We start from the raw sequence: 25,176 nt of genomic DNA on the forward strand, positions 1-25,176 counted from the left end.
GGCCTCTCTGCTACAAATTCTGGAGTTAATTTCTGCTACAGGTTCTGGAGATTGATGGATTTGAAGTCTGGATCTCTGGATGTGAAGTCGTCGGTCAGCATGCTCCCCAGCAAATGGAATTGAATGTCTCTACCTGTCCCAGCAGTCTCTTTTTATGTGTTTTGAAAATGGGTGTGTGCCTGGCATAACTGAGCCTGCCCCTCTCTACTTGTCATTGGCCCAATTCTCCCCTCTCCCATTATTGGGGGAAGGACATGGATTGTCATCATGATGAGGTCTGTTTATGGGTCAGAGGATCCTCCCCTGGTCAGTTTGCCCACAAATCTATATTTGATTCAAATACATCTTTCCCAGATACACAATTTGTTGAAATTACATGTACACATTATATATTCCTTATGGTCCATGCTTGTCCGCCTCTGATCTTCCTGGGGGCTTGCATTCAAAAATGACAACATTTTGCGCTTTTTAACTGGTTTTGCAATATCGGACATTTACCCAAAATTACACACATGTGCGCAAGGAGTATGGACATTAATTGATGAAGTGTCAGATTTTTAACATGCAGACATTTGGAGTAAGACCCTATTTTCCGCTAGCAACCCCCCCAGAATACACCACAGGGTCCTAACACCTCTTAAAACGTGCACAGATCACAAAAATAATGATATTACTTATATAATTCTGACAAGTCCGCACTATGAGTTATCCATCTTTTTAAAATGATGCTCTGGTCAAAAAGGGGTGTGGCTTCCCACATCACATGGTGGAATAACTGGTTTATCCACTTCCCCCAAGCCAGCTCGTTCACAGAGGCACAGCTGCCCCCCAGTTTCTCCCAAGAGGAAGCTATTTTACGACGCCCCCAATATAACATTTGCCTGAGTCAAGGAAGTTGATTGTTCTGTCCCTTCCAGTTCCCAGATGCTCCACCCCTAATCTAATCAGAGAGGTGTCAACTCCTTTTGGCAAGGGGCAGCAGGATGCAGCTAGGCCTGGGAAGAGTGGCTGAGCAGGTTTCAACTCCTGTCGGGGGTAGTTGTCAGGCAGAATCCAGTTTTATTAAGCCAGGTTTCAGCTAAATGTCACTTTTTGTTCCCAGTTTTCTACATTCAAATCAAACTGACAATTTTTACACATGCAGCTAGAATACTGATTCTAAGTTCAAAACTATGACATTTCAACAGTTACAAACTATGTGACACTCAAAAGTAGGTCCCTCATTTAATTTAAACATTTCGATTTTAGTGGTTTTCAGTTCAGTTTAACTTAAACTGCTGGCCTCCACAGCTCAGCCAGTTTTGTTATGAACATGGTTTTGGGCACTTTTTCTTTCCAGATTTTGTATGTACACAAAACTTCATTCTGCCAAATGTCTGCTGGTGTTCAGTGAGATTTTTGAATATCCTGCAATGTTTAAAAATAGGCATTTTGAGCTTGCATTCAGAGAAACCAAGGGGATTTCAAAGGGCTTTTTAAGCGAACAGGCACTGCTGTTTTTCCTTTGGCACACATTCCACTCATGGCACCCCTGGGCCATCACGCTGCACTGGTGGGTGGAAGGTTAGGCGACCATTTTGGTGTGCGCACAAACTGCGCAGTTCTCAGATTCTGGCGTGAATGTGGGCGGCGATAGCTCATCCCCACATCCACCCAGTCTATTGATTCAACATGGGTCAAAACCCTTGACAGTAGGGTTTGTTCCTCCTAGCAGGGGACAGCCATAGCAAGGCCAGACTGGGGTCTCTATTTTTACAAAGATGGTATTCACAGACATCTCACTTGGGTAGGTCCCCCTCAGTAGGCACATTGGAGATAGAAACTTCTGATTTAAAAGACTGCTTAAAGTACTGTCAGGTACAGCAGCATTTTGTTCACCCGTCTATGCTTTATTAAGCAATCTCACTATGGATTTGTGGCTCCCCCATTATATTATAGTATATATATTATATATACTATATTGAGTTTCCCCTATTAATAGGGTGGATTTTTTGGCATCAAATCTCCTGATCCAAGCTGCTCTAGAGCTCAGCGGGGACAGCACTTGACCTTCATAATCCAAGTCGAGGGTTCAAGCCTCCAGGTCAGGATGCAACAAATGAAATCCTCAGGAAGTAGCCTCTATAGCCATGCTGGGATGAAGGATGAGGAATGCACAAATTTAATTTGTCATTCCGATCCCTTTCATCAGAACATTATGTTTCATTGTGCCAGTGCCCCTGCAGCTGCTGTGCGGGCCCCCATGGTGGCAGATTTGAGATGAAGATGCAGAGAGCGAACAGAAGTAGTTGCGGTCATGAGGTCCGGTCTGTTTGCCCCCACCTCCACCAATCTATCAAGGAGGATCCTGGACACCTACAACCCAGGGCCAAACTTGTCTCGCTAAAGCCATTTGGAGGGAGGCCTCATTTTAAAAATAATTCAGTGACAGGCATCAATTGCCAATGGGCTCTACGGGAGGTCTTCTGTGGTCATTAGAGTTTATTTTCCCCAGTCTTAATATGTAATCTTGCAAATTCTTCAGGTCTCCAAACAGAGAGCAAGATGGAAATTCTTCCTCTTTTGGCCAAGTAGGAAACTCCTCCCCTCCCCCTCAGAAAGGGGCCAGGGAACCAGAGCAATCTTTCTGTAGTGCCAGCACCTCTGGTGGAAAAACAGTCTTTGCATAGAGCGGGTAAAGAAGTCTTAGGATATCACCCTTTCAAGATCGTGAAACTACAAGCCAAATGCCGCTGACACAAAATATCTTCCTGGTATTTCTGAAGCATTAGAATGACCTTCTGCACACCATATACTTTCCACATTTGCTCTTCCCGTGGTTCGGCTACAGAATTGCAACTTCCAATTAGCCTTTGCTAGTTGGGTCATATTTAGAAAGTACTTCTAATGATAGAATGGTGGTCCCCTCTAAGCTTCTACATTCAATGAATTGCCACAAGAGGTCAGTGCTCAATCTGCTCTTCCAAGGGTTGCAGGCATCCTGCAGAATCCAGTGAGATTTAGAAGGACATGCAATCAAATGGCCAAGTAATATCGCGTAGCTAAGGAGAAGCCTAGTTTCTAGCATTAACAAATCAGACTCACTATCTAGGTGAATGTATGGAGGCCATTCTCCTGTCCCTATTTGTGGAATACAGATGGGGCGAAAGAGTGCATAAGTGGCACGCTTCCTCAGTCAATTTTACCTTGTACTCAGTTAGGTCTCCAGCTGTTTTGGTCCAAAGGGGCGTCTCCCTTCAGATGCACCCACTTCAGATCTCTCGCCTGTCACTTAATCCATAGCTGAGACACAGATGGGAAAAACCCAGCCTCCAGAGCTCATTTTAATCCAGAGCTCATTTTAAGCCTGACCCCATTCCCCTTGGTTCCCAAGGGTGCGTCAGGAAATTCATACAGCAAGGGGGTAGTGGTCCTTTTAATTTCATCATCTTGGACAAAGTGACTACTGCTTCCCCTTCTCCCCCTCAGGTGGATGCTTTCATTTGCCTAGTTCCTCCCCACCTGCCCGTCCTAGTTTTTCCCTGCTCCACCACCTGAACTTGGTGGCTTGGATATTGTGGGGTAGGGCCTCCAAAGAGTAGATGTTCCATTCTAAAGTCCAGTTCATCTAGGATGCCATACAACTAGTAGCTCTTAGGGTATCCAAGACTGGCAGGCTTTTTTGGCGGTTTGGAGGGGGGAGGGTGTATCAAAGAGGATATAGTATGAACAGTAGTATCTTTTATGGTTTAGAAGTTTAGATTTCATTTTCATGCAACCATGTGGAATCAGAGTGGTCAAATGTCCCTGGTCAGGGCCTTAGCAGGCAATTGTGTGGTTGCTTAGCTGGGAGCCTTGCCAGGAATGGTATGGTACTCCATACTTTTAGTTTGCAGCATCAGCGCATCAGTCTTTTCAGTGGTACCTTCATTGGATTTATTCTGGTTTTCCAGGACCCTTCAGGTTCCTCCTTTTTATACCACTGCCTGGCCCCACCATTCCCTGTAATGCAGCGCAATAGTAGTTTTGTATATTTTTACAGCATTCCTTAATTCAAACCATTTGCCCCCTTAGGGTGCTATCTTTGTAAGATGTATCAAATTTGATTTGTTCCCACTATATCCACACATTCAAACTAGCTCAACGCTTGCTCTCATCTTTGTGCTATTGTACAGGCACGCTTCGGGGGAATACCTTCACAATCTGTAAATGAGTTCTTGTAAATCATTTCTAATCCAAATTGACATCCATGTTCTTGCAATTAATGCAAATTCAAAATACAACTATACTTTCGGGCCTTGGCCATTTCATAGGCCAGACACAGGTATCTCCACTCTGGCCATAGTTAATTTCCAACTATATTTCTTGGGTTAAAGAACAGCTTCGAAGAAATAGTTTCCAGAGGGACCCTTCTCAAACTGCGAGTGGGCATTCTAGACTTCACTGCCACAGGTTATCAGAGGGAAATTGGACACTTGAAATCATTATATCCAGTAAACGACTGGTGCACATTCTTTGTGAAATACTATGACCCAGCGATGTGTGCTGCTTTTACTTCTGTTTAAGGATAGATGCATGTGCCACTGTATCACTGGCCAGAGGTAAAGCCCGAAATACATTGGTGTTTGCACCTGATGCACTTTGCATTCATCACTAAAACACTTTTGTTAAAGCTTTAGGGACAGGAAATCGGGTTTTCCAGAAGCTCATTTACCATGCATTAAGTGCTCCAACAAGTAAAAGTCAGATAGATACACAGGGGGTTTGTCTAATAAAACAATATCTGTGCAAGAAGGAAGGCAAATTTTGTAAGAAACAACCACCAGCCTTACTAGGGTACACAGACAAGTCAGATCATTGTAGGTTAAAACCAGCAGGGAACTATGAGGCAATTGGGTCTTAGACCTTTACCATTGTTCATTTTTTCTCAAATACATCCTCCATATGTACTTTAGATTAGTACCTGCACCCATGTAATTGAAAGCACAGCAATACTTCCCCAGTAAGACATCTAATACTCCCGAAGGTAACCAGTATTTCCACAGTGCATCTGCCTATTGAGACCACCTAAAGTATTCACAAACTCTAAGAAGCCTAGCCGAGGCAAAGAACTAAGTATCTTTCAGTAGAGGACAAATAATCCCATTCTTGATCTAGGGATCAAGATTCTATAACACCTCCCCTTCTCCCCTCATGCCTAATGCCTAAAAGTGTTCTTAGTCTACAGTTTGTAATGTTTATTCTGTCTCTTATGGAGAGAAAGTAGACATATCCTCGCCACGATTCAGGGAACATAGGATTTACACACTGTCAAAAACCTGGAGAGGTAGGGGCTGTCACATCTGTATTTGCTTTCCTTGTGACTGTTGATTGGACATCAGGGCTTGGGGCAAAGGACAATCGGTTGACTAATGGCAAAGGTTTGCCAAGTTCAAAGTGTTTCGTACCCTGTGTCAGAATTGGTCCATATTCAATATCCCCAATTTCTCCACAGTTGACCTGGCAAGTAAGGGCAAGGAGGCACGACTAGGTTTTCTTTATAGGGTTGTGTAGCATTGCCAATCCGTTTAAGATCCTCTGCCTAGTCTTTTCAGCATTTTTAAAAGCGGCCTTGATTATGCTTAAAGAGAAGGAAATTAAACCAGCAACAAGAAATGGTGGTTTCAGGACTGGCCTTGTTGCTTCTTCTATGCCCATGCCTTAAAAACGTAAAGAGGACACTACAAACAATGGTAGCATTGATTCCTTTGTTTCATGGTTTCACCCTTTAAAAGAAAGTAGATTTAACTAAAAGGCATTGAGAAATTCACTTCCTGGTCAGAAAAGTCATTAAAGTGTAAACAAAAAATGCGTGAAGGTCTTCCATTTACGAGAACATTTCTTTGCGACATCGCCAACTTCAAAAATAAGCACACAAATCAAAGTTACTGCCCTGCAACCAAGACCCACCATTAACTTTTTTCAATCAATCCCTCAGCTACTTCCCCATGTGTCAGTTTCTCCCACATTACTAGACCATATCATATCCACCTCCCAATTCTCACACACAGTAATCCTTTACATGCTGCTACCCTCATCGGCCACATCAATGCTTCTCTGCCCAATTCTCTTTACAGTTGCTGCAATATCCTTCCACATTCATTAGGACATGGTCTTCTCCTCAACACCCCGTATGTCATCTCTTTGCCACACCCGCTTCCCATATAGTGTCAAAGGTACCATCCATGTCTGACCTCTTTACCCCTTTGCTGGCTGGCTTCCTTCAGTCCCCAATAGTTACCCGTGTTTGTGGACCAAGGCATGGGTTTTCCCAGAAGTCCTCAGGTCTGCTTTGTGAGATCCATAACATTCATCCACATAAATCTTCAAATCCGCTCCCGAAGAAAAGTCAACATGTGCCTCGATATTAATGGCCGTGCCCCGCAGGTATGTGTGGAATCTATTGCCTGAACTGAGATCATCTGGAAAGAAGAGCAGGAGAAAACAGATAAGACTCCAGCAATGGAAATCCTACAACATCTCAAGAGTGGCTTTTAGAAATCTTTCCATAGACCCCAACTCCACTTTTGCGGCCTCTGGATTCATTGAATGGGTCATCTAGCCAAAACAAGACATTGCCAATTTCTCTGCCTGCTTCTACATCAATCACCAAATATAACAATTTCACAATATGTCTATGTCCTTCGATGAGGTCTGGGCAGGTTTGGATATCTTCCAGGGCTTCGTCCACTTTAAGTACCCTTGAAGCTCAAGCATAAACAGTGGGGATTCATCTTCTGGACTGCATCTGTGTCACTTGAACAGTAATCAAACAATCTTTTAGACTACATCATAGTAACCATAGGTCAAGAATCCACCCACAGGATTCATTTTACAGACTATTTGGACCCTTACCTTGGCCACAACTGCAATTCACAAGTGCCAGCCTTTTGGTGGTGCAGAGGCATATAGTTTGTGCCAGTCTGGCCCTGCCGGTAATTCAGAGTGACTGGACATTCAGAGGCCACACCTGGAATTCACTTCAACTCCAGTGTTGACACTTCAGATTCCCTTCCCTACTACAAAATGACAAGTGTCGACCTCTGATCTCAAGGCGTCAGGTTAGAGATCCACAAAATGGATTTACACTTTAAAGTTTTGTGGTGGCCCGCAATCCACACCTGCACAGGCTGCTACTGTGGAATATCAACAGATCAGGAATCCACACCTGGGCTCAGTTTGCAGGTAGTCAGCGGTTCATGTCTGAGCTTCACCTTACTGACTGCATGTCAGGACAAAGATCTACACCTGGTTTTACCAGGTTGTAGGAAATTAGGATTCTGGTATTCACACCTTGGAGTAACCTCAAAAACAGTGATCGATCTATCATGTGGAATAGTCAGGAGCACCCAATATTATGGGACTAGCTGCCTGGACCACATTTACAGAAACAGCAAAGAAATCTCAGGTGAGAAGTCAGCCCTTGACCCAGCTTTTTTAGAAAGAAAAGAAAAAAAAATCAACACAAAACACCATTTTGCATTCTCCTGCCACTACATGGTAGTCATCCAGGTAGTTCACTACTCACCATTCAGAAGGACCAGTACCGGACTGGGCTCTTTATCTTCATGCACCTCGTTAATATGGGTTCCCAGCATGGAGGCTTTGGTGGATGTGCCCAGCAGCAATTCCTCCCCGGATGCTGCTGTGATGGGAAGCAGTGAAACGGTTAATCACATTTAACATGCCCAGTTTTATACCCTCCCCACACTCCCCAGGCATCTCCAGTTAAGCCGCTCTGCATGGTGCATACTGACGCCACTCAACACATTTTCAGCAATTTTTGCTATATTTTTGCTAGACTATGGACCTTCTGGTCCATAGTCTAGCATCAAGCAGCGGATGGTATTAAAAAGGTGGTGGAGCGCTGCATATACATGCAGGGAAGAACCTAGTTTCTCTGTGCTCGCCCTTTTCCATGTAGATGAGTTTAGGCAAGCGCATATGGTCAGATGTCCCCCACAACAGACATCCCCCAGTTAGGATTACAGCGCATTACTCCTGCCTCACAGCTATGGACAGTGTACAGATAAGCTTTACAATGTAGTGGACGATGGGAGCATTAGGGAGTGCTTACTTGGAGAATGTTCGAGCAGGTGTGTTCCTGATGTTTTGAGGTTAAGAATTAGTTGAATGGTTAAGTGAATAGCTCTGAATGCCCAAATCCGTGGGGGTACAGGGAAATAGTACATCTTAATATGGGATTTACTGGCTCTTATCCTGTTGCAGGCATCTCCAGCTTGCAGCCTATTAGACTGGTTTCTGATTGTGCCCCTTCTGTGGCTAGTATTCATGCCAGGGGTCAGAGGAAAGTCCCCATGCCCGGTACATAGGACTTGGTCACAGTCTTGATGAGCCACTTGAGAATTGTTCCTAGAATTTGATAAACCATCAGGTGTTCAGCTACCTTCAGGGGAAAGGACTCTCGGGGCATTTAGTCTCCAACATTCACTGCAAGATTAGTGGCCAAAGCAGCGAAGAAAGCAGCACCTTGGCATTTCTTAATGTATCCTAGCACAGTGACAAAGGCCAAATTGCAGAGTCTATAAAGGGCCACCTTGCTACTCGTTGGCTCCAAGGCAAAGATACCATTTCAAAAAGAAAATGAACCAGAGTACACATAATTCAAAACAATTGGTAGATTAGAAAGGATGGTAATTTGCAACAATGGAAGCCATACAAAAAAGTAACTACAAGAAAAAAGATACAATATCACACAGGGACTAATATAATACAACACTACACAATCAGCCTATTCATGCATGACTCACAGATTCATTCCTATACAAATTTAGGAAAGAAAACAAGCATGTAACACACCTAAAGTTGTAGAAATATCAAATTAAATGGTTAAATACCTTACTGTGAGTTTTATGGTTGCTTTATAAATCGATAGTATAAGCATTCCTTTACAACCTTTTAGCACAGCAATAGGTTTCGACAAAAGAAAATAAATAAATGTGCTACCTAGCCTTTGGTGGCTTGAACATTTTGTTTACCCCAATAATCTAGTTAGTTCTACAAGTTAATATAATCTTTTTACAGGTGTGTTCTGACTTTGCCAAATGAACGTGCGAGTAGGATTAAAATGTGGAATTAATGTTATCTGCAAGGGCTGAACGTATAGTGTTTTTACATTATTCCCGGAGGTTTGCTGTTTTAGCGTTTGTAAAATCGGATTATACACTGATCGTTTTTGTTCTGTGATTCTTCTACTTTATGTAATTCTTAACAGAATGCAAGGCTAATGCACACATTGTTTTAATTGTACCAAAGTAGAATACTACATTTAGTATTTGTCTTTATACTTGTCTTTTTGTTGCGTTAGAAGACTACAGCCAGTCTTTTTTAGTATTCCATAGTATTCTTTTTAAGCAGAATACTATGAAAGACTATTCAGCGTAATTACTAACAGGATAATAACCGAATACTGGTGTCGAGTCCTTTAGTCTTCATTTAGTATTGAATGTTACATTACCATTATACTGAGAAGACCAAAAAAAATAATTTGCCCTGCTTCATTTTCTCTTTAAAATCTAACTCCAGTACCTAAACATTTTGTCGGTACATAAGACTGCATTATTTCTTCGACTTCCAGGAGCCTGCCTTGTAACAATTATACATGATGCTACGGGTTTTAAACTAAATATCACATTTAACCGACAACATGGGGGTGAGGGGTAGCACCGAGTGTGTAGGTTCCAGGCTCGTTTAATCAGATGAGGAGTCAGACACTGGCCTTTTCTCAGACCTGTGATAAGGTCCCCTGCCTGGCTCTGGAAACCACTAGGGTTGTAACTTGGTGGGTAGGGGAGCTGGGTAGCACCCCCTCCCATGCCAGGCCTAGGGGCGGATCTGCTCGTTACATTTCTCTAGTTCCCGGCACAGGGCAGGGGAAAGATGCATTGCCCAACTCTGCAGGGCACTCCTGTGGACATTGACTCTCCCAAGAATATCATTTTACTAGGGCACTGTAATACTAAAAACCCAACACCTGCCCAAACCCCCGAGAGAACTTGTAGCCCTTCAAAACAGACCACCAGGGCAACTAAAGAAAAACAAATGCTTCTCCTGTAAAGAAAAATATACCCCTCAACTGCAGGCTCCTAACATGTATGGTAACAAACTTTGTCCAGAGAAATCATTTCACCAATTTTAGGACATAAGTCATGCAGTCGCAGATATCCAATTGTTCATAACTGCGGATTGTATCAAGGGGGAAACCAAGTTACGAAATCATGGTCCCACCACAGGCATACCCTGCCAATTTGATTAATTTGTATTGCACAAGACCACGAAGAATAAACCATCTGGGCACAGATGTGAAAATAAAGTAGGCAGTACAAAGAAAGAAAACAGGCACGGTTAAATAAACAGTACATTCTTCTGAGACTAATACGGAAAGCATTCCAAAGACTAGGGCCAAGGTCAGAAAAATGTGTCTCCTATAGAAGCATAGCAAGATGTGGGAAGCGTTGATGCGCCAATTTATGGGTATGTGTTGGCAGGTAAGGTTAAATCCTCTTAGACCAGAATCACAGTGCCAATCCGTGAATACATTTACAGATGAAGCACAATATTTTAAAGTCAATCTTCTGACTGGCAGACAATGTAGGGAAAGATCCAAAGTTGAGAAATCTAAGAAGACTTACAAGTCTAAATCGCTGCATTTTGTGCAGCGTGGCTGATGGAGAATACACTGTGGGATGACAGCTAGAATGGCATTTCCATAGTCCAATGTGGAGTGGACTAACGCACCAACCACTGCAACATCACAAACAAAAGGAAAGGCAAAGTGTAATAATCTGAGCCTATTAAAAAAATGTTTTAAAAAATAAACCAAATCTCCACATTCCGATGTTTGCAGACCATATCAGTCTGCCAAAAGCAACCAAGATGGTTCACTTTGTGAGAAGAAACTTGGGTTTAGCTTCTCCCGTGCAGTTACCAATATTGAAGGGAGTCTGTAGGATTATCAACTCTCAGGGAAATGTGTGTTATTTGCATACGAGTGATACTGAAGGTGAAAGTTATAAAAAGAAATTAAATTTTTAAATAAATAAAAAAAAAAAACGACCTCAGCCGCTGAATATAGATATTGAAAAGCAAGGCAGACAAGATGGACCCTCAGAATCAGATTGTAGCGACAAACCCCAAACTTAACCCATTGAGTATGAACCTTGACAAAGGAAGGAAACCAGCACATAGCAGGCTGCTCCGACTGGCAGTCTAGACAGTAGGAGATAGTCTACAGTGGCAAAGGCTGCAGAGAGATTCAACATAATCGGGATCCAACAATAGACATGGTAGAGGCTCCGGTCTTATTGCCAGAAGTTGCCTCTTCCACAGGATTATGGTGGGCTAAGGAGTGTAGAAACCATGCCCAAAAAAAACAGCATGTAAAGCCCCTCCATTTACTCCCCTAAGCCCCAAATGGCCAGGTTCTATACATGGGAAAACTAGAAGGAAATGGCATATTTAATGGATGGTGGATTTCGACCATGGCTTCCTTGGAAGCAGAAGCCCAGTCTGGCCTTTCTGGAGGTTCCAGAGTCCTGCTAGAGCCTTTAAAGTAATGGTCATATTGGTATTTGGCCTTCGCATCAGTGTGTATGATGCAATTGTGTTATTAATGACCATTGTGATAGCCTAGTGGTGTCCACAGTACTTCGGATGTGGATTTCTGGTCCCAGGTGAATCCTGTGACTAACTGATTTACGCTGACACTGCGCTGACACTGCGATTTTTCTGTCAGTTTATGTATTTATACTTTGATATTTCTTTGTTTGAACGACTACCTGCATATGTTTGTTTGATTTGTAACTATGAAGGCAATGATCAGTTGTATACCTATGTGATAGAAGTTCTTATGGTTTTACATTTTGTAATTTTTCAATCTTCTGACTGGCAGACAATGTAGGGAAAGATCCAAAGTTGAGAAATCTGAGAAGACTTACAAGTCTAAATCGCTGCATTTTGTGCAGCGTGGCTGATCGAGCGAGATTACACTGTGGGATGAGAGCTAGAATGTCATTTCCATAGTCCAATGTGGAGTGGACTATATGTACTTGGGGCGATATTCTACTGATACACCTATTACTGTCTGAATTGGTATGAGAAACAGGAATCCTTTTAGGCAGAGGTTGAGCACTTAATTTACCTAATCCAGCCTTTGACTAGACCCTTAACACACACTGGCCACAGTCAGTTACTGTAACATTACTATGCAACAGTGCTGAACAGATTTTGTAGGCAACATCTTGGTTCCATGGGAGTACTAAACACCTGTTGTATATTACAAATCCTGAAGTTCTCAAAGAGAAAGCCTAAATTATTGTTTAAAACAATATGTCTCTAGCATATATCCTTGTATCGCCGAAAATCGGTAACAATGTGACAAAGGTAATTACATACTTACAGGGTGAATCCAATCAAAAAGAACACAAAAAGATCTTAACGCCGGAGAGAGAACTAAAATCCTCCAGCACAACGCTCCGACTGCTAAATGGAACAGGCACAAGCACGCCATTGTTCGCTACATGCCGAGAATAGAATGAATTCTCAGAGCGCATAGACTATTCAGTTAACCAAAGTGTAGAAAGCTTACTGTGTTCTTATACTGGGAAAGAATAAGCTCAGTGCAGGCAGCCTCTTGGAGGGTCAGTGGAACAAACCTAAAATCTAAAATCCAAAAAGGAGGGCAGTCCAGAGACAACCTTGGTCCCACCACATGAGCCTAAACCGACCACAGGTGTACGGAAGCCAACCAATTCAGCCATCACTCAAACACCACTCATAGCTCCAGACCATAAGTGTAATCCTCAATCAGGAGTGGGGAGGAGAGAACAGTAAAAATGCCACCAGTTCCAGTTGTGAAGAGTTGGGTGCAGGAGTAAGAGGATTACATTTAGTGAAGGCCGGAAGGAGTGGTGAGTGGAGGCAGTAGAAAAGGAAATGGAGAGGAGTGGAAGGCCGATGTGAAAGGGAAGGAAAAGACCGCAATAACCGAAAGGAGCGAAAGGTGTTGGCTTCCACAGTAGTGAAGAGGAGGGAGGCAGTAAGAATCCAGGAGTGACAAAACCAAGCACAACCCAAGGGGTACTTAGGAGGTGAAGTAGAGGCAAAGGAGACTAGGAATGAATAAGAGGAAGATTGGGCCAAGCCAGCCAGTAAAGGCTGGTCAGCCAGATGGTGGGAGGAACAAAGATTTTGGGGCGGGGGGAAAGGTTCAAGAAGAATATGGTCTTCTGAAGACAGAATATGGTCTTCTGAAGACAGAAAATAAGATCTCTCACATGGTACTAACTGAACCCATCTAGATTTCCCTGTCGGCTATGACCCACTCAATACTTTTTGTAACTGTTAAAACCCTGTGGTACTGTTCCCTAGAAAGTCTGCACCTAGAACAGGGGTCCTTTCTCTAGTCAGATGTTTCGGACTGAAAATCCCATGATCTCCCGCCCCATTGAATATACTAGCTTGGGGCTGATGGAGTTGTAGGCTAGAACATCTGTAAAGCCAAAGGTTGCAGACCGCATACCTAGAGATGAGGCCTAGAACACAAGCCAGAGTAGAGCGAGGTGGCACAACCTCCCTGGATCTCTACAGGAACAGGGCAAGTCGAGGGACCATGTGGGTGGACAGCGCCCAGGCACTTTTTTGAGAGGGCTCACACAGATTAAACTTCCCTAGCCATTACAGACAGAAGAGACATCCAATCACTTGACAGTGGGCTCAAGAGAAAGGAGCCTGTTGTACGGTGGGCAAACTCATTGACGCTTGCATTTTTTTTTTTTTTTTTTTTAATTTTTTTTTAAACAAATCCATGCAGATTTTAGGGATTCTATTTATAAATTGTTGTTTTAGATGCTTAATGTTAATGAATTGGAGGTGTATGAATTATGAACATTATGGTTTTATAATAATTTTATTTTGTTTTCTTGGTGTATTTTTTGTGTGAACGTTTTATAAACAGACACAATAAAAAATAAAAAGGAGCCTGCATTCATCTATGTGAAAAAGTAAGGTGTCATGAAGGCCCTTGGAAGGTTTATAGGCAGTTGACCCGAGGGAGTAAAGTGCAGCAAGAGGTCCCTACCACTTGGGATAGCCTGCACCCTACAGTGGTGATGGAGTGAAGAGACAAGGGGCAGTGCCGCAGCCATCCCCTCTTCTGAGACCAGAAATTGTAAGGTTATAGGAGAGTCCCAAAAGGAGTAATCGGCACCCAACAAGCATGGCAAATGTGGATCCGGTCCTCCCTAAAGTACATGGTTACACCCAGGAAGCTCGGATAGACTTTTACCCACATATTCATTAAGGACTTCTCTCAGGGAAGAAAGCACAGTAACATACAGACTAGCCAGACTCAGAGGGCAATGAGTTACTCTAGTGGTCTAGCCAATGGGAAGCAAATTCAGAACTAGAGCCCCCCCCCCACCCATCTATGTGGAGGATCCCCAGTTGGATTAAAATGTCAAATGTGTCCAAACTTCTGCATTAGCTTATTCCAGGTTCCTGAACCTTTGGCTCTGCAGAGGTTCTGGCCTACAAATCCCATTAGGCTAGCCAGCATAGGGAATGAGGGATCATGGGAGTTGTAGTCCAAAATATCTTGAGTCACAGTTTGCAGACCACCCTGGCAATCCAATGTGGTCTATGTGAACTAGACAGCCCCCATCTGGTGTCCACATCTTCTTAATTGGGTAATTGAGGCAGATTTGTAACGTGGGCCTTGGCTTTTCCACCATAAAACCATTAGAACACACTCCATTTTGACCCACATGCTAGCACAATGCTACACAGCTCACCTTCAGTTGTAGACCCCAACGTGAAGAATAATCGCTCGAGAGACACTGTTGTATTAGCTTTCCTATTTCATGTCCGAGTTGTGGAATGCTAAGGTCATGGTGTGGGATAATCATGAGTGGAATGTGTGTGGGTGTATGCAGTGGTGTGTGCGGTGGGGAGTGTGCAGTGGGGTGCGTGCACTGGGGGGCACATCTGGAGGGGCAGGTGTGTGGGTGTGTGGGTGTAATGCCTAACGCAGAAGTTCTCACTGCACAAAGTGTATTGGACATCCTGGGTGTAAAACTTATGAATGACTTACCTGTGGCTCTAAACATCACAATGTAACAGGAATGGCTGGGGCAGCTAGGAATCACAAAACTCCTGCAACCCAAAAGACATGCCTGATGTACTCCGTCACCTCACCTTACTCTCTACAAATGGAGTCAACAAAAATGTTATTCTGGAGAAGACAAACCTGCACTCTAAGCACAAGGTACTAAATTACAGTCCCACATCTTGGCTTTCTTTTTGAGAGTCGGCTTGGCTCCATAGTATTCATCTAAAGTACTCTTACAGGTATTTGTAGATCAATCAATTAAATCAGAAAGATTAATTTGCAAAGCTTGGTCCCTTAGCTTTAGATTTTTTGTTGCAGCACCCAGTGTCATAATTACTGGTCCACCATTTCCAGTGTAGTATTAATAGAGTAACAATTGCCTTTGAAAGCAACTTTTCATTCATTCTCCCAGTCACATGTTCTGGAGCTTATCTCATCTGTGTGGGGTGGGGGTGGCAGATGGGGGGGGTGCTTTTGGGGGGAGGGGGAGGGGGGAAGAAAAACACCCCGTTTACCCATCAATTCAGCAGGGAGTACATGGGGTATATACTGTCTAGTGCATCATACTCCTACTTTTCCCATTCAATACAGTCGGAGAAGCACCGCCTGGGAAGACTGCTACATGGGTGGGATATACGATACCAGCCTTTGGGAGCAAGATAAATAGAGACCGTCTAAACCAATTGTCACAGTTTGTGGAGGATAGTGCAAATGCCACTGCGTCCTCCTTGACTATTATCCCGAGAACAAGTAGCTATCAGAACCATGGTACTTCAGGATCTTATGGCTCTAGGCACTGCGCAAATGCTTCATGTCAGGGCAGAACAATCGTGAAGAGTGAGTGCTGTCCTTTTATACCAAGTTACGCCAGCAATATTACTGATATCGTCACACCGTAAGCCTCCTTCACACTAGTCCAGAGGCTTTCTGGACCTTTGGGTCTTAGATTGTAGGTCTATTGGGACGCTTGGATGCATCTATTGGTCAGAGAATTGTAGCACTGGTCATAATGCTACATCAGTCCTGTCTGCCGATGGTTTAGAAGTGCCCCTATTAGCGGCTATATGAAACACCTGTTCGGAAGATTCCCAAACTGCCCAAGTGCTTTACTGCCATGCTACTGAAGACATCATTTGCTACAATATGCCAGGAAGTGGTTTGTTCCCTTAGAGATGTTTGTAATGAGACTGAGGGATGGTCTCATAGGAAGGGCCTGTGGGGAAATGTTGGGAATTGAAAAGGTTATGAACTCCTCTTGCACCTCACTGCATTATAATGTTGAGCAGATGCTGCAAACAGCCATGTTTAAACAATCGTTTTTTGCTTGTCTGAAGAGGCTTTAGATTTTACTGTGCAATAGAGACAGAGACAGAGATATCTTTCCAGTTCCCATGTAGGCAAATACATACTGGACTAGGAGTTCCTTACAGGAATGGGAGTGTTTCCGAAAGGGGAGTCACTCCTGGGGCGGGTCTTGCTGAGCGGGCTCACCTCCCTAACCTCAAAGGGAAGAGAGAAGGGACAAATAGTCCAGATTCGTCACACCACCATAGAGTATATTTGGAACAAGCAACGTATGGACTCTTTCATGGTTTGAGTTTGAAAATGAGGGTATAGACTTAAAGATGCATTAAAGACTAGTATTAGAAAGAAAGAGGGTTAAGGAAATAAATATTAGAACTGGCTGTATAGTTCGGTTTTTTTGATGCCCGGTAACTCTATGAGGACTTCAGGCTGAAGATGCAGATCAGGCCATCGTGGGGCGACTAGGATATTTATGGGCATGTATACAAGATGATTGACTGCAATGGTGCCAAACAAGTAGAGGCGCGGGGAATTGACAAATATTTTAACACAATGAATGGTCCAGTGCCTTTCCACCCACTTCCTTTTTTGTAATTTTAAGACAGGCATTTCATCAAAATGGACACCTTATACACAACTTCGAGGACTCCTGCACTAACCTCCACCTTCCAAACCCAGTGGGGCCAAGTCGAATCTCAGTCCTGTGCAGGAGTAGTGAATGCTAACGAGCTTATGGAATCAAGTGATTTACAACAATCGTGCAGCAACGTCAATGCATTTACAACATATTTGCACTTGCTTGTCATACAAGGCTTAAATACAGGCTGAACAGTTTGAAACCTCAGCAGAACCACCCTAACAATTAAATTGCATACATAGATGTGGTTAGAGGTACTGCACAAACCAAATCTCATCAATACATCACACCTAGGAAGTCAATGGAAAAGTGAGCACAGTGTCACCTTTCAAATGGCTGTGGTCACACCAGGGTTGAGCAAAGCACATACCTCAAACCATAGGCATATGTATGTGGAAGAAGGGGGAAAATGAAAATGAAACAAGTGCAACAATTAAGGCAGCCTACAAATCAGAGGTGCTGCAAAGAGCGAGTCTGCCAATGAAGTGGGTAATACATGTATTTTTTCCCTAAGAAGCTGGGAGCAGCTCCCACACGGCTCCAGGGACCACTACGCCTGCTGTGGTCCCAGCAATGGCAGGGTGAAGAGAAGCAAGGCTGCACACAGGTCGTCTCTGGGCCTGTCACGGTAACAGACCTCCAGTAGCAGGGGGGCTCAGGTAGTCTTGGTAGCAGCAGGGGAACAAGCCCCAGGCAGGCCTGACAGCAGAACATAGGCTGGCAGAAGGTCTTCATTGAAAAAGCTACACCCAAGTCCAGGGTCTTAGGCTAAAATAACCAAAGGGACACTCGTGTATATGGTGGTGTGGGGCCACAGGGGCAGTGCCATTTACTAGGAAAGAGTAGCAAGATCAGATGTACACATGGAAACTTGCAAGGAAAGAGTCAACTGAAAACCAGCCATTACAACACTCATACTAAAATGATGGAATAAATCGAACAATTAAAGAAATCAATGTTTACAGAGTTCGTACATTTAAATAAATGCAGGTTGCAGAAAGTTAACTCACACCCTGCAATTAGTCATATGGGGGTCTTTTCCTGGGGGCAGGAGTGAAGGAGTCTTGGACCGGCCTTCATTATAGAGCTAGAATGGAAAAAACAATGTAACATTTGCCAACTTAAAAAGTTCTGGTAAACAGTGATGGGACTGTGCAGCAAGGCTGGAGCACTAGACAAATCCACCCCTTTTGGTGAATGCAGTTCGTAGAACAGAATGAGGACCAACAGAAGATAATGACAATTCATAGGAATCTGTGCAATTTAAAAGTGCATTGTACAGTGGTGGTTGAGAGAAGTGGAGGGCATCGGGCTCATTTTCTGACAAACTGGCCTGCCACCAGCTCCAAAGGCAATACAGACTGTCCTTTCAAAGAGAGCACACATCCAAGCCGGTGTCTCAGCAGCCTCTAACAACTCGGACAAACTTTTCAAAATGTGCAAGTAGCTGGCCAATCCTGCTGCAGTCTCCACCTCTCCTGTTCCCTCCCAGGCCCTTTGCACAGCTCTGGCATCTCATTTCACCACTAAAACTCAGGACATCCCGTCCACTCTCTCCTCTTATTCTACCTTATTTCCCTCTACCATTCCAGGCCCCTCTCTGACCATATCTCCTCTTCCCTTCTCCCTGATAACTACAGTTAAGGTTTCTAGAGATAAGTCCAATCTATGAAAGTCTCAAAACAGGTGCGCCCCTGCTCCTCCAGAACCTCCAAGGACAACATCGACGTTCTTGCTCCATCCTTGGCCACTTTCTGCAATCACTCACCACTGCAACCTTCCCCTCCCGCCTTAAGCACTCCTTTGTGCACCTCCCCCTGCTCCCTAAGCCATTTTACGATCCTTCCTCACCAGCAAACTTTGCCCAGGAAAGGAGTGGTGAGATCGGGTGAACTCCTGAAAAAGCTGGCCATCTTCCAGCTTTATCTACATACTGAATTTGTTGGTTGTCTCCATGACCTGCAGTATGGCTTCAGTGCAGCCAGAAGCACAGAAACTGCTCTCCTGTACACCAGTGAAGTCTTTTTTTTTTTTTATTACACACACACACACACACACACACACCCACCCCCCTCCCCCCTCCCTCATTCATGACAAGTTGCCCTTGCACTGCCTACAGGCTTCCTAACCACTTACAATATGATAGCACCTAATGTGTTTCAAAGCACTTCAAGGCAAGGAGAGAACAAGGGAAAATACAATGACAATTCTTATAGGACATGAACAGTAAGGATGTGAAATTATAAATTATATCATACTCAAATGGAAAGAGACATTTGTCTACCATACTAGGCCTGATGACATTTCTGGTAGAGCAGGAGAAAAACAAAAGGTGAGGGAGAGGGGTGCAGAAAGGAAAGGGGGGGGGGACACACAATAAGAGACTATCGTACTATGCCAGATGACATTTCAGATAGTGCTGGAGGGGTGGGGAACCAGTGAGGGGGAGGGGGGTGGAGGGGAAGAGACAGACGAAGTTGCTATCATACTAGGTCGTGGGACAATTCTGAGTAAGTGCATAGAAGAAAGCAAGGGGGGAGGGGAGGACATAACAGTAAGTCAAAAAGAGTGGAGAGCGAATACAATTGCTAAAGTCAGTAGTAACACCTAATGTTGCAAGCCAGGATACAAGATTAAGATGGAACATCATGATTCAGGGCCACCCTAAGTACAAGATGCAAAGAAGTCCAGCATGAAAGTTGAGAAAGGGTGATGCAACGTGAATCAATCAAGTCCATAAAAGTCAAATCCAGCATTGGCCACAAGACAGTGATGGTGAAACCAGAACGTATCAGGACAGACGCCTGCAGAAGTAGGCTCGAGGGGTCGGGAGGGTGCAGGGTAGAAGAATCAAGCAAAACAGGCAACACCTTGTGTGTGAGAAAGGGGGGCAGGCCCCATGTCCTCCAAGGGCCCAAACAGGAATTGCCCTTTTCTTAGTCTGCCCTTCGCTTCGGGCACCCAGGAAAGACACACCCTAATGATCTAAGAGTTAAGAGCAGGAAGGAAGAGGCAGGGCTAAGAAGGTGGGTGGGGCTTAGGCCAGGTGACCCAGATCCACTTTCACCTGCTCCCCATCTGCAAAGGAAAAGAGGCTTTAAGGCTCCTTAAGTAGGGGAAAGAGCAGCAACCAGGAAGGCACCAGGTGGGTGGAGCTTGCTAAGTGGGGAAAAGAGCAGCAACCTGGAAGGCACCGGATAGGCGGGGCTTAGGCCATGTTACCCAGATCAACTTGCACCTGCTCCCCATATGCAAAGGAGAAGAGGCTGGAGGGCTCCTTAAGTAGGGAGAAAGCGCAGCAACCAGGAAGGCACCAGGTGGGCGGGGCTTTGGCCAGGTACCGTTTCTGCAACCCTACAGTCCCCCGACTCCCTGCACTTATGAGCCACCTCCTTGACAGCACTTGTGAATTCCTGGGCACTCTCCCCTCCCCCTGGCACTTTACCCCCTCCGGCGCCCCCTGCAAGTGCGCGATCTGATTGACACAAGGCCGAGTAAGATCGTTATTTTGTCGTTGTGTCTTCCCTTCCTTGTCGCACCTAGAAACACTGGTGTACAGGCACGTTATAATCGACAGATCACCTTTTTCCTTTCAAACCAAGGCATTGCTATAGTGCAGGACTTTACCTGTATCTAGGATAGGCCTACTCCATCTACACTTGTGAAGCTGTATCCTGCAACTTCTTTTCACTTGCTACTCTAAGCCATCTTCCCTTCTGATTTTTCTTGACTCGTCTGCAGCTTTGGACACAATCTCTCTTCTTCGTTCAATTCCCATCTTGTTTTTATGGGTGCTGTCTTAAACTGGTCCCCATCTTATCAATAAGACACATTCTGTTTCCTGGGCTGACTAAACAGCCGTATCCCCTGTTCAACTTAGTGCCCCACAGGGTTTAGTCTTCGGTCCACTTCTGTTCTCGCTCTACAGGATTCCTTTCGCCTCTATTATCCTATCCACTCATCTTTCTCATCACTTATGGAGACAATACAAAGCGCTTCCTCGATTTCTTTTTCTTATTCTATCCACTCTGCTTACTTCCAGTCATCTCGCTATGCAGTCTTGGATGGTGGGCCATTACCTCCATCTAAACCCCTCCAATTCTTGTCTCTCCTGCTGCCACTGTCTCTTGTGCAGCCCATTTATTATTCAAGCCTCTTAAGATTTCTTGTTCTCAGAACCTTAGCACTATGCGTTACTCTCATAGCTCAGCTACTGTTATTGTGGCTTTTTAGTATTCGGAAGGCGCCTTTCTTTTAACGCCATTAAAATCTATGTTGCCACTAATTTGGTCTTGGCCTCCCCACTAATCACCTAACTCTGCACCAGTAATTCGTCTCCTCTTCCCGTTCCTCTTGGATTTTTTTCTATTCCCCTTCCCGTTCACTTTGTTGATAATCATTACTTCTTGTGGTCCCGGGTCTTCTATGCGCTAAATCTCACGTTCACCCTTTTTCCTTATTGGCCCCTAAACATTTGGAACTCAATTCCTCTCTGCCTTCGCTCCCTTCCCCCCCCAACCCCAATTTAAAAACTAATTTTCTTGCTGATTTTTAATTTTCACTTGAACAGATTTTACTTGTTGAGCGCTTTGGCGTACAGTGCTATATAAATAAAATCAAATAAAATACAAGATACATTAGTGCAAATGGGCAACTGCTTTAAAAAAAAAAAATGCACTAAATCTTGGCACCCACACTGCCCTGAGCACCAGGTATCAGCCTCTATTTGGAGGGCATTGCAGAAAGCCTCTGGGCGTATAAACAGTTTATTAAATTATTACAAATAGTCAGTATGTGAACAAACTCCGAATAAAGGCCACCAATTTGAGCTAGAACTACACATATCCAAGGCATGATCACATGACTCCACACACCTCCAGAGGGTATGTCCCAGTTACCCACTCAGCCAACCTTCAGGGGTAAGTAGATCTAGATCGCCTCACAGCCATTGGACCCAGGTAGAACTAGAGAACAGAATCATTGCAAAAGGGGTGGGTAGGTAGGTAATACTTTATTCGGCTTACGCTATTTACATTTAGTACAACATTATTCAAAAAATAATTAACCAGGCATTTGCACATAGAAAAATAAAAATGGAACAGCCGTTGGAATATATAGATAACCAAGCTTCGATTACAGTGGGCTTAAAACTACATTTTCTGCCCAAACGCTTCAGAGGCATTGATATAGTCGATAAAATCGGAGACAAAGCTTCTCTGTGCATGAAAAAATATACTGCATGGCCTCCGAGGTGGTTCTGACGTTCTTACAAATAAAACTGCGGCGCACATACCTCATCCTTAGATGAGGTATCAGCTTACAAAATAACAAAAAGTGGGGCAAGTCCTTAAGACCCTACGTCACAAGAAACGGGGCATTTATGAGCCCCCAAAGTCCCTCCAGTGAAGTGACAATCTGGGCGGGGAAACCAGCCCCAAAGCAAAACAGACACCCCCAGGGAAGAGCCAGCGCTACCTTCGAGAAAACCCCACTGCCTGTCGCACACTAAAAGAAGGCAACTGCAGACAGCCCTCGAGGCCCAGTGACTGAACAAGTCACACGAAAACGTATAGATATTTCTGACAGCTCCAGACCCCTCGGCCAACACTACCAGTGCTGACAAATCCAGAAGCCTTATACCCAGATAGGTGTCCAGAGGTACCTCATGGGAGCCATCCATCTGACTTCCACCCGAGCCAACCACCCACTCGCACAAGAATCAGAGGCCCCCAGATACTAGCTATGGAGTTGGCGTTTTCCCTCTACAGGGGCTGAAAGACTACAAACCTAACAACTGAACATTGGACATTCAGGGTTAGAGGGTTGACATGGTATTGTGCATCTTCTGCTCAGTGGCTTCACCTGTTCATCCACACTCTGACTTCTTCCGTCATGGCATGCGCTACAAATAGTTTGGGATGGGCTGATGGCACTGCCCGAGACCAAATACCCTGAAAGAGAGATGTGCAGAAGTTCACTCCTGTCCAGCATGGCATGCATCACCATTAGTTACAAAATGCAATATTAATGCAGGCTTTGCTTCCCGCAACACATGCATTCAATGCCTGCACCTTCTCCCCTCCACTTGGTCAATGCAGTGCTGCAAGGAGCTGGCCTGGACGCTTGCCTTTCACCACCTGCTGTTGAACCGAAATTGCTGTATCCTGTGGAGCTGCAGAGTCACTTGTGGGGCAAACACTACCATTCTGCTAAGTTAGTTGGCAGGGTTTGGGGTCCTAGACGTTCAGCCCCTTGAAGGCATTGTGCTCCTCACGTGCAGATTCAATCCACAAGGTAGCAAAGGCACCCTAAGGGGAGGGCAAAGCTGGGATCCTTTGGGTAAGGGGGGGGGGGGAATTCATACCCCCTTGGAGGCAGTGGGAGCATATAGAGAGATAAGTATGGATCTGTTCTGTTCTGCCCAGTTCCCAGCTCATCAATAAAATGCATCTACTGATCTATGTGACTGCACATCAGGGCTCCATACTTTACTGATCCTGAAGCCAGAACTAGCTAATACAGTAAGTCTACCCTTGAAGGAACAGCAGCACAATGATGCTCAGTTCTCTACAGAAACACCTATGGGAGAAAAGAAGCATACCCTGAAGCAGAAGCACACACGATCATGCGCTCCCTCATCATCTAGGTCTCCTGATAGACATAGGCACCACAAACAAGTAACATGTCACAGAAGGAGGTGGTTGACCTTCAACAAAATGTCAGTGTCAGAGGTAAATGAAGCTGCTTTATCCAGCAGCAGCATGACCAATCAGGGTCATCCTCCACCCCAGAGATCCAATGGCTGAACCACAAGACCCAGGACAATGAGCAGGCGGAGATGCTGAAAGGGGTATTAAGAGGGAAGGAGATATTTAAACATTTTGAGGGGGGTTCCAGGAAAAAGCATTTTCCCCTTTCATGAAGGCACTGAAGTTATGGCTGAAGGAGAGAAGCGATACCACGAACAGTACTGCCACAAACTAAACCCCTTGGAGGGTTGAATACCCCAGTAATGTTAAATGGATGTAGTCAAGGATCAAATTGACCAGGCCAATTTCTCACTGCGTGGAGCCTATGCAAATAGATACAGTGGATTGAATGATTGAGAATATTCTGAAGTAGGAGAATATTTTGAAGTAGACTTCACCATCAAATCAGAGCCACATCATATTCCACCAATACAGCTCAGGTATTGCTCAACGCCTTCTTGAATCTATGGGTAGCTTATCAGGAGAGTGAGGAAATCCTGGGATCCAAGACAAGCTGAACTAGTACTTGCTAGTTTTCAAAGACATTCTGCATCAATTATGACATTCTGCAGGGAGGCACAACAGGCGGTATTTCAACATAGCAGCCAGCCTGAAGACAACAGTGGCTGTTGTATATTCCCATCATTGAATCCTGTGATACAATACACACAAAATCCATAACGCCCCACTGTGCTCTCACCGGTGTGAAATATGAACGTAATTTTACTGTGGTGACATCGCATATTGACCCCACTACGCTGAAGAAGGAAGAGACTGCCCTCTTAGGAGGAAAAGTGTCTAATTTCCCCTTTAAGAGTGTGTCAAAACAGCTTAAGGGCACCCACATACAACAAGATTGTATATCAATGCAATCAACCAATGGGAAATATTCTACTGCACAGTTCTCTGTCCCATTATAGAAAAGACTGATGCTGTAGTGGTCCATTAGCTATGATTCATAACTGGAATATTTCCCCTCAATTGATAGACCTCCATATACAATTATCTGTGTGCTCATGGAAGAGACATTCCAGGAAAATGGCCCTTGCAAGTTTCCATTCTCGGGCCATCAATCTTTGGACCATAGTCCGACTCCTTTCTAGAAAAGTTATTCAACAGAAACTATGCCATTTCATGTAGAATGGAGACCAAGGAAGACTGACTAAAGCCACTAGGAAAAACTTTTCCATCCCAATCTTGTTCGACCAGAGATCAGCCTTTCAAAGTGGCAGAGGAAGAAGTACTTCAAATAAGGGCAAAACCCAGCACACCTCATGTGGACATATCCTCTGCAACCCACCCATACCAACATAAGGTATGCCTAGCCCCCTTTTCAGGAC

General features: G+C 44.4%; 1 protein-coding gene across 1 annotated transcript in view; it reads right to left on the minus strand.

The window, feature by feature from the left end:
• Positions 1-25,176, minus strand: part of LOC138493322 (zona pellucida sperm-binding protein 3-like) — a 164,027-nt gene that overhangs the window by 97,244 nt on the left and 41,607 nt on the right. Inside the window, exons 2-3 of the mRNA XM_069620398.1 lie at positions 7,547-7,663; positions 6,260-6,440 (exon numbers count right to left, since the gene is read on the minus strand). Of these exons, the coding sequence (XP_069476499.1) occupies positions 6,260-6,440; positions 7,547-7,663 (298 nt within the window). The remainder of the gene's footprint in view (positions 1-6,259; positions 6,441-7,546; positions 7,664-25,176) is intronic.

The sequence above is a fragment of the Ambystoma mexicanum genome, chromosome 10 (genome assembly GCF_040938575.1).
Source record: "Ambystoma mexicanum isolate Mex_15411 chromosome 10, UKY_AmexF1_1, whole genome shotgun sequence".
Classification (NCBI taxonomy): Eukaryota; Metazoa; Chordata; class Amphibia; order Caudata; family Ambystomatidae; genus Ambystoma; species Ambystoma mexicanum.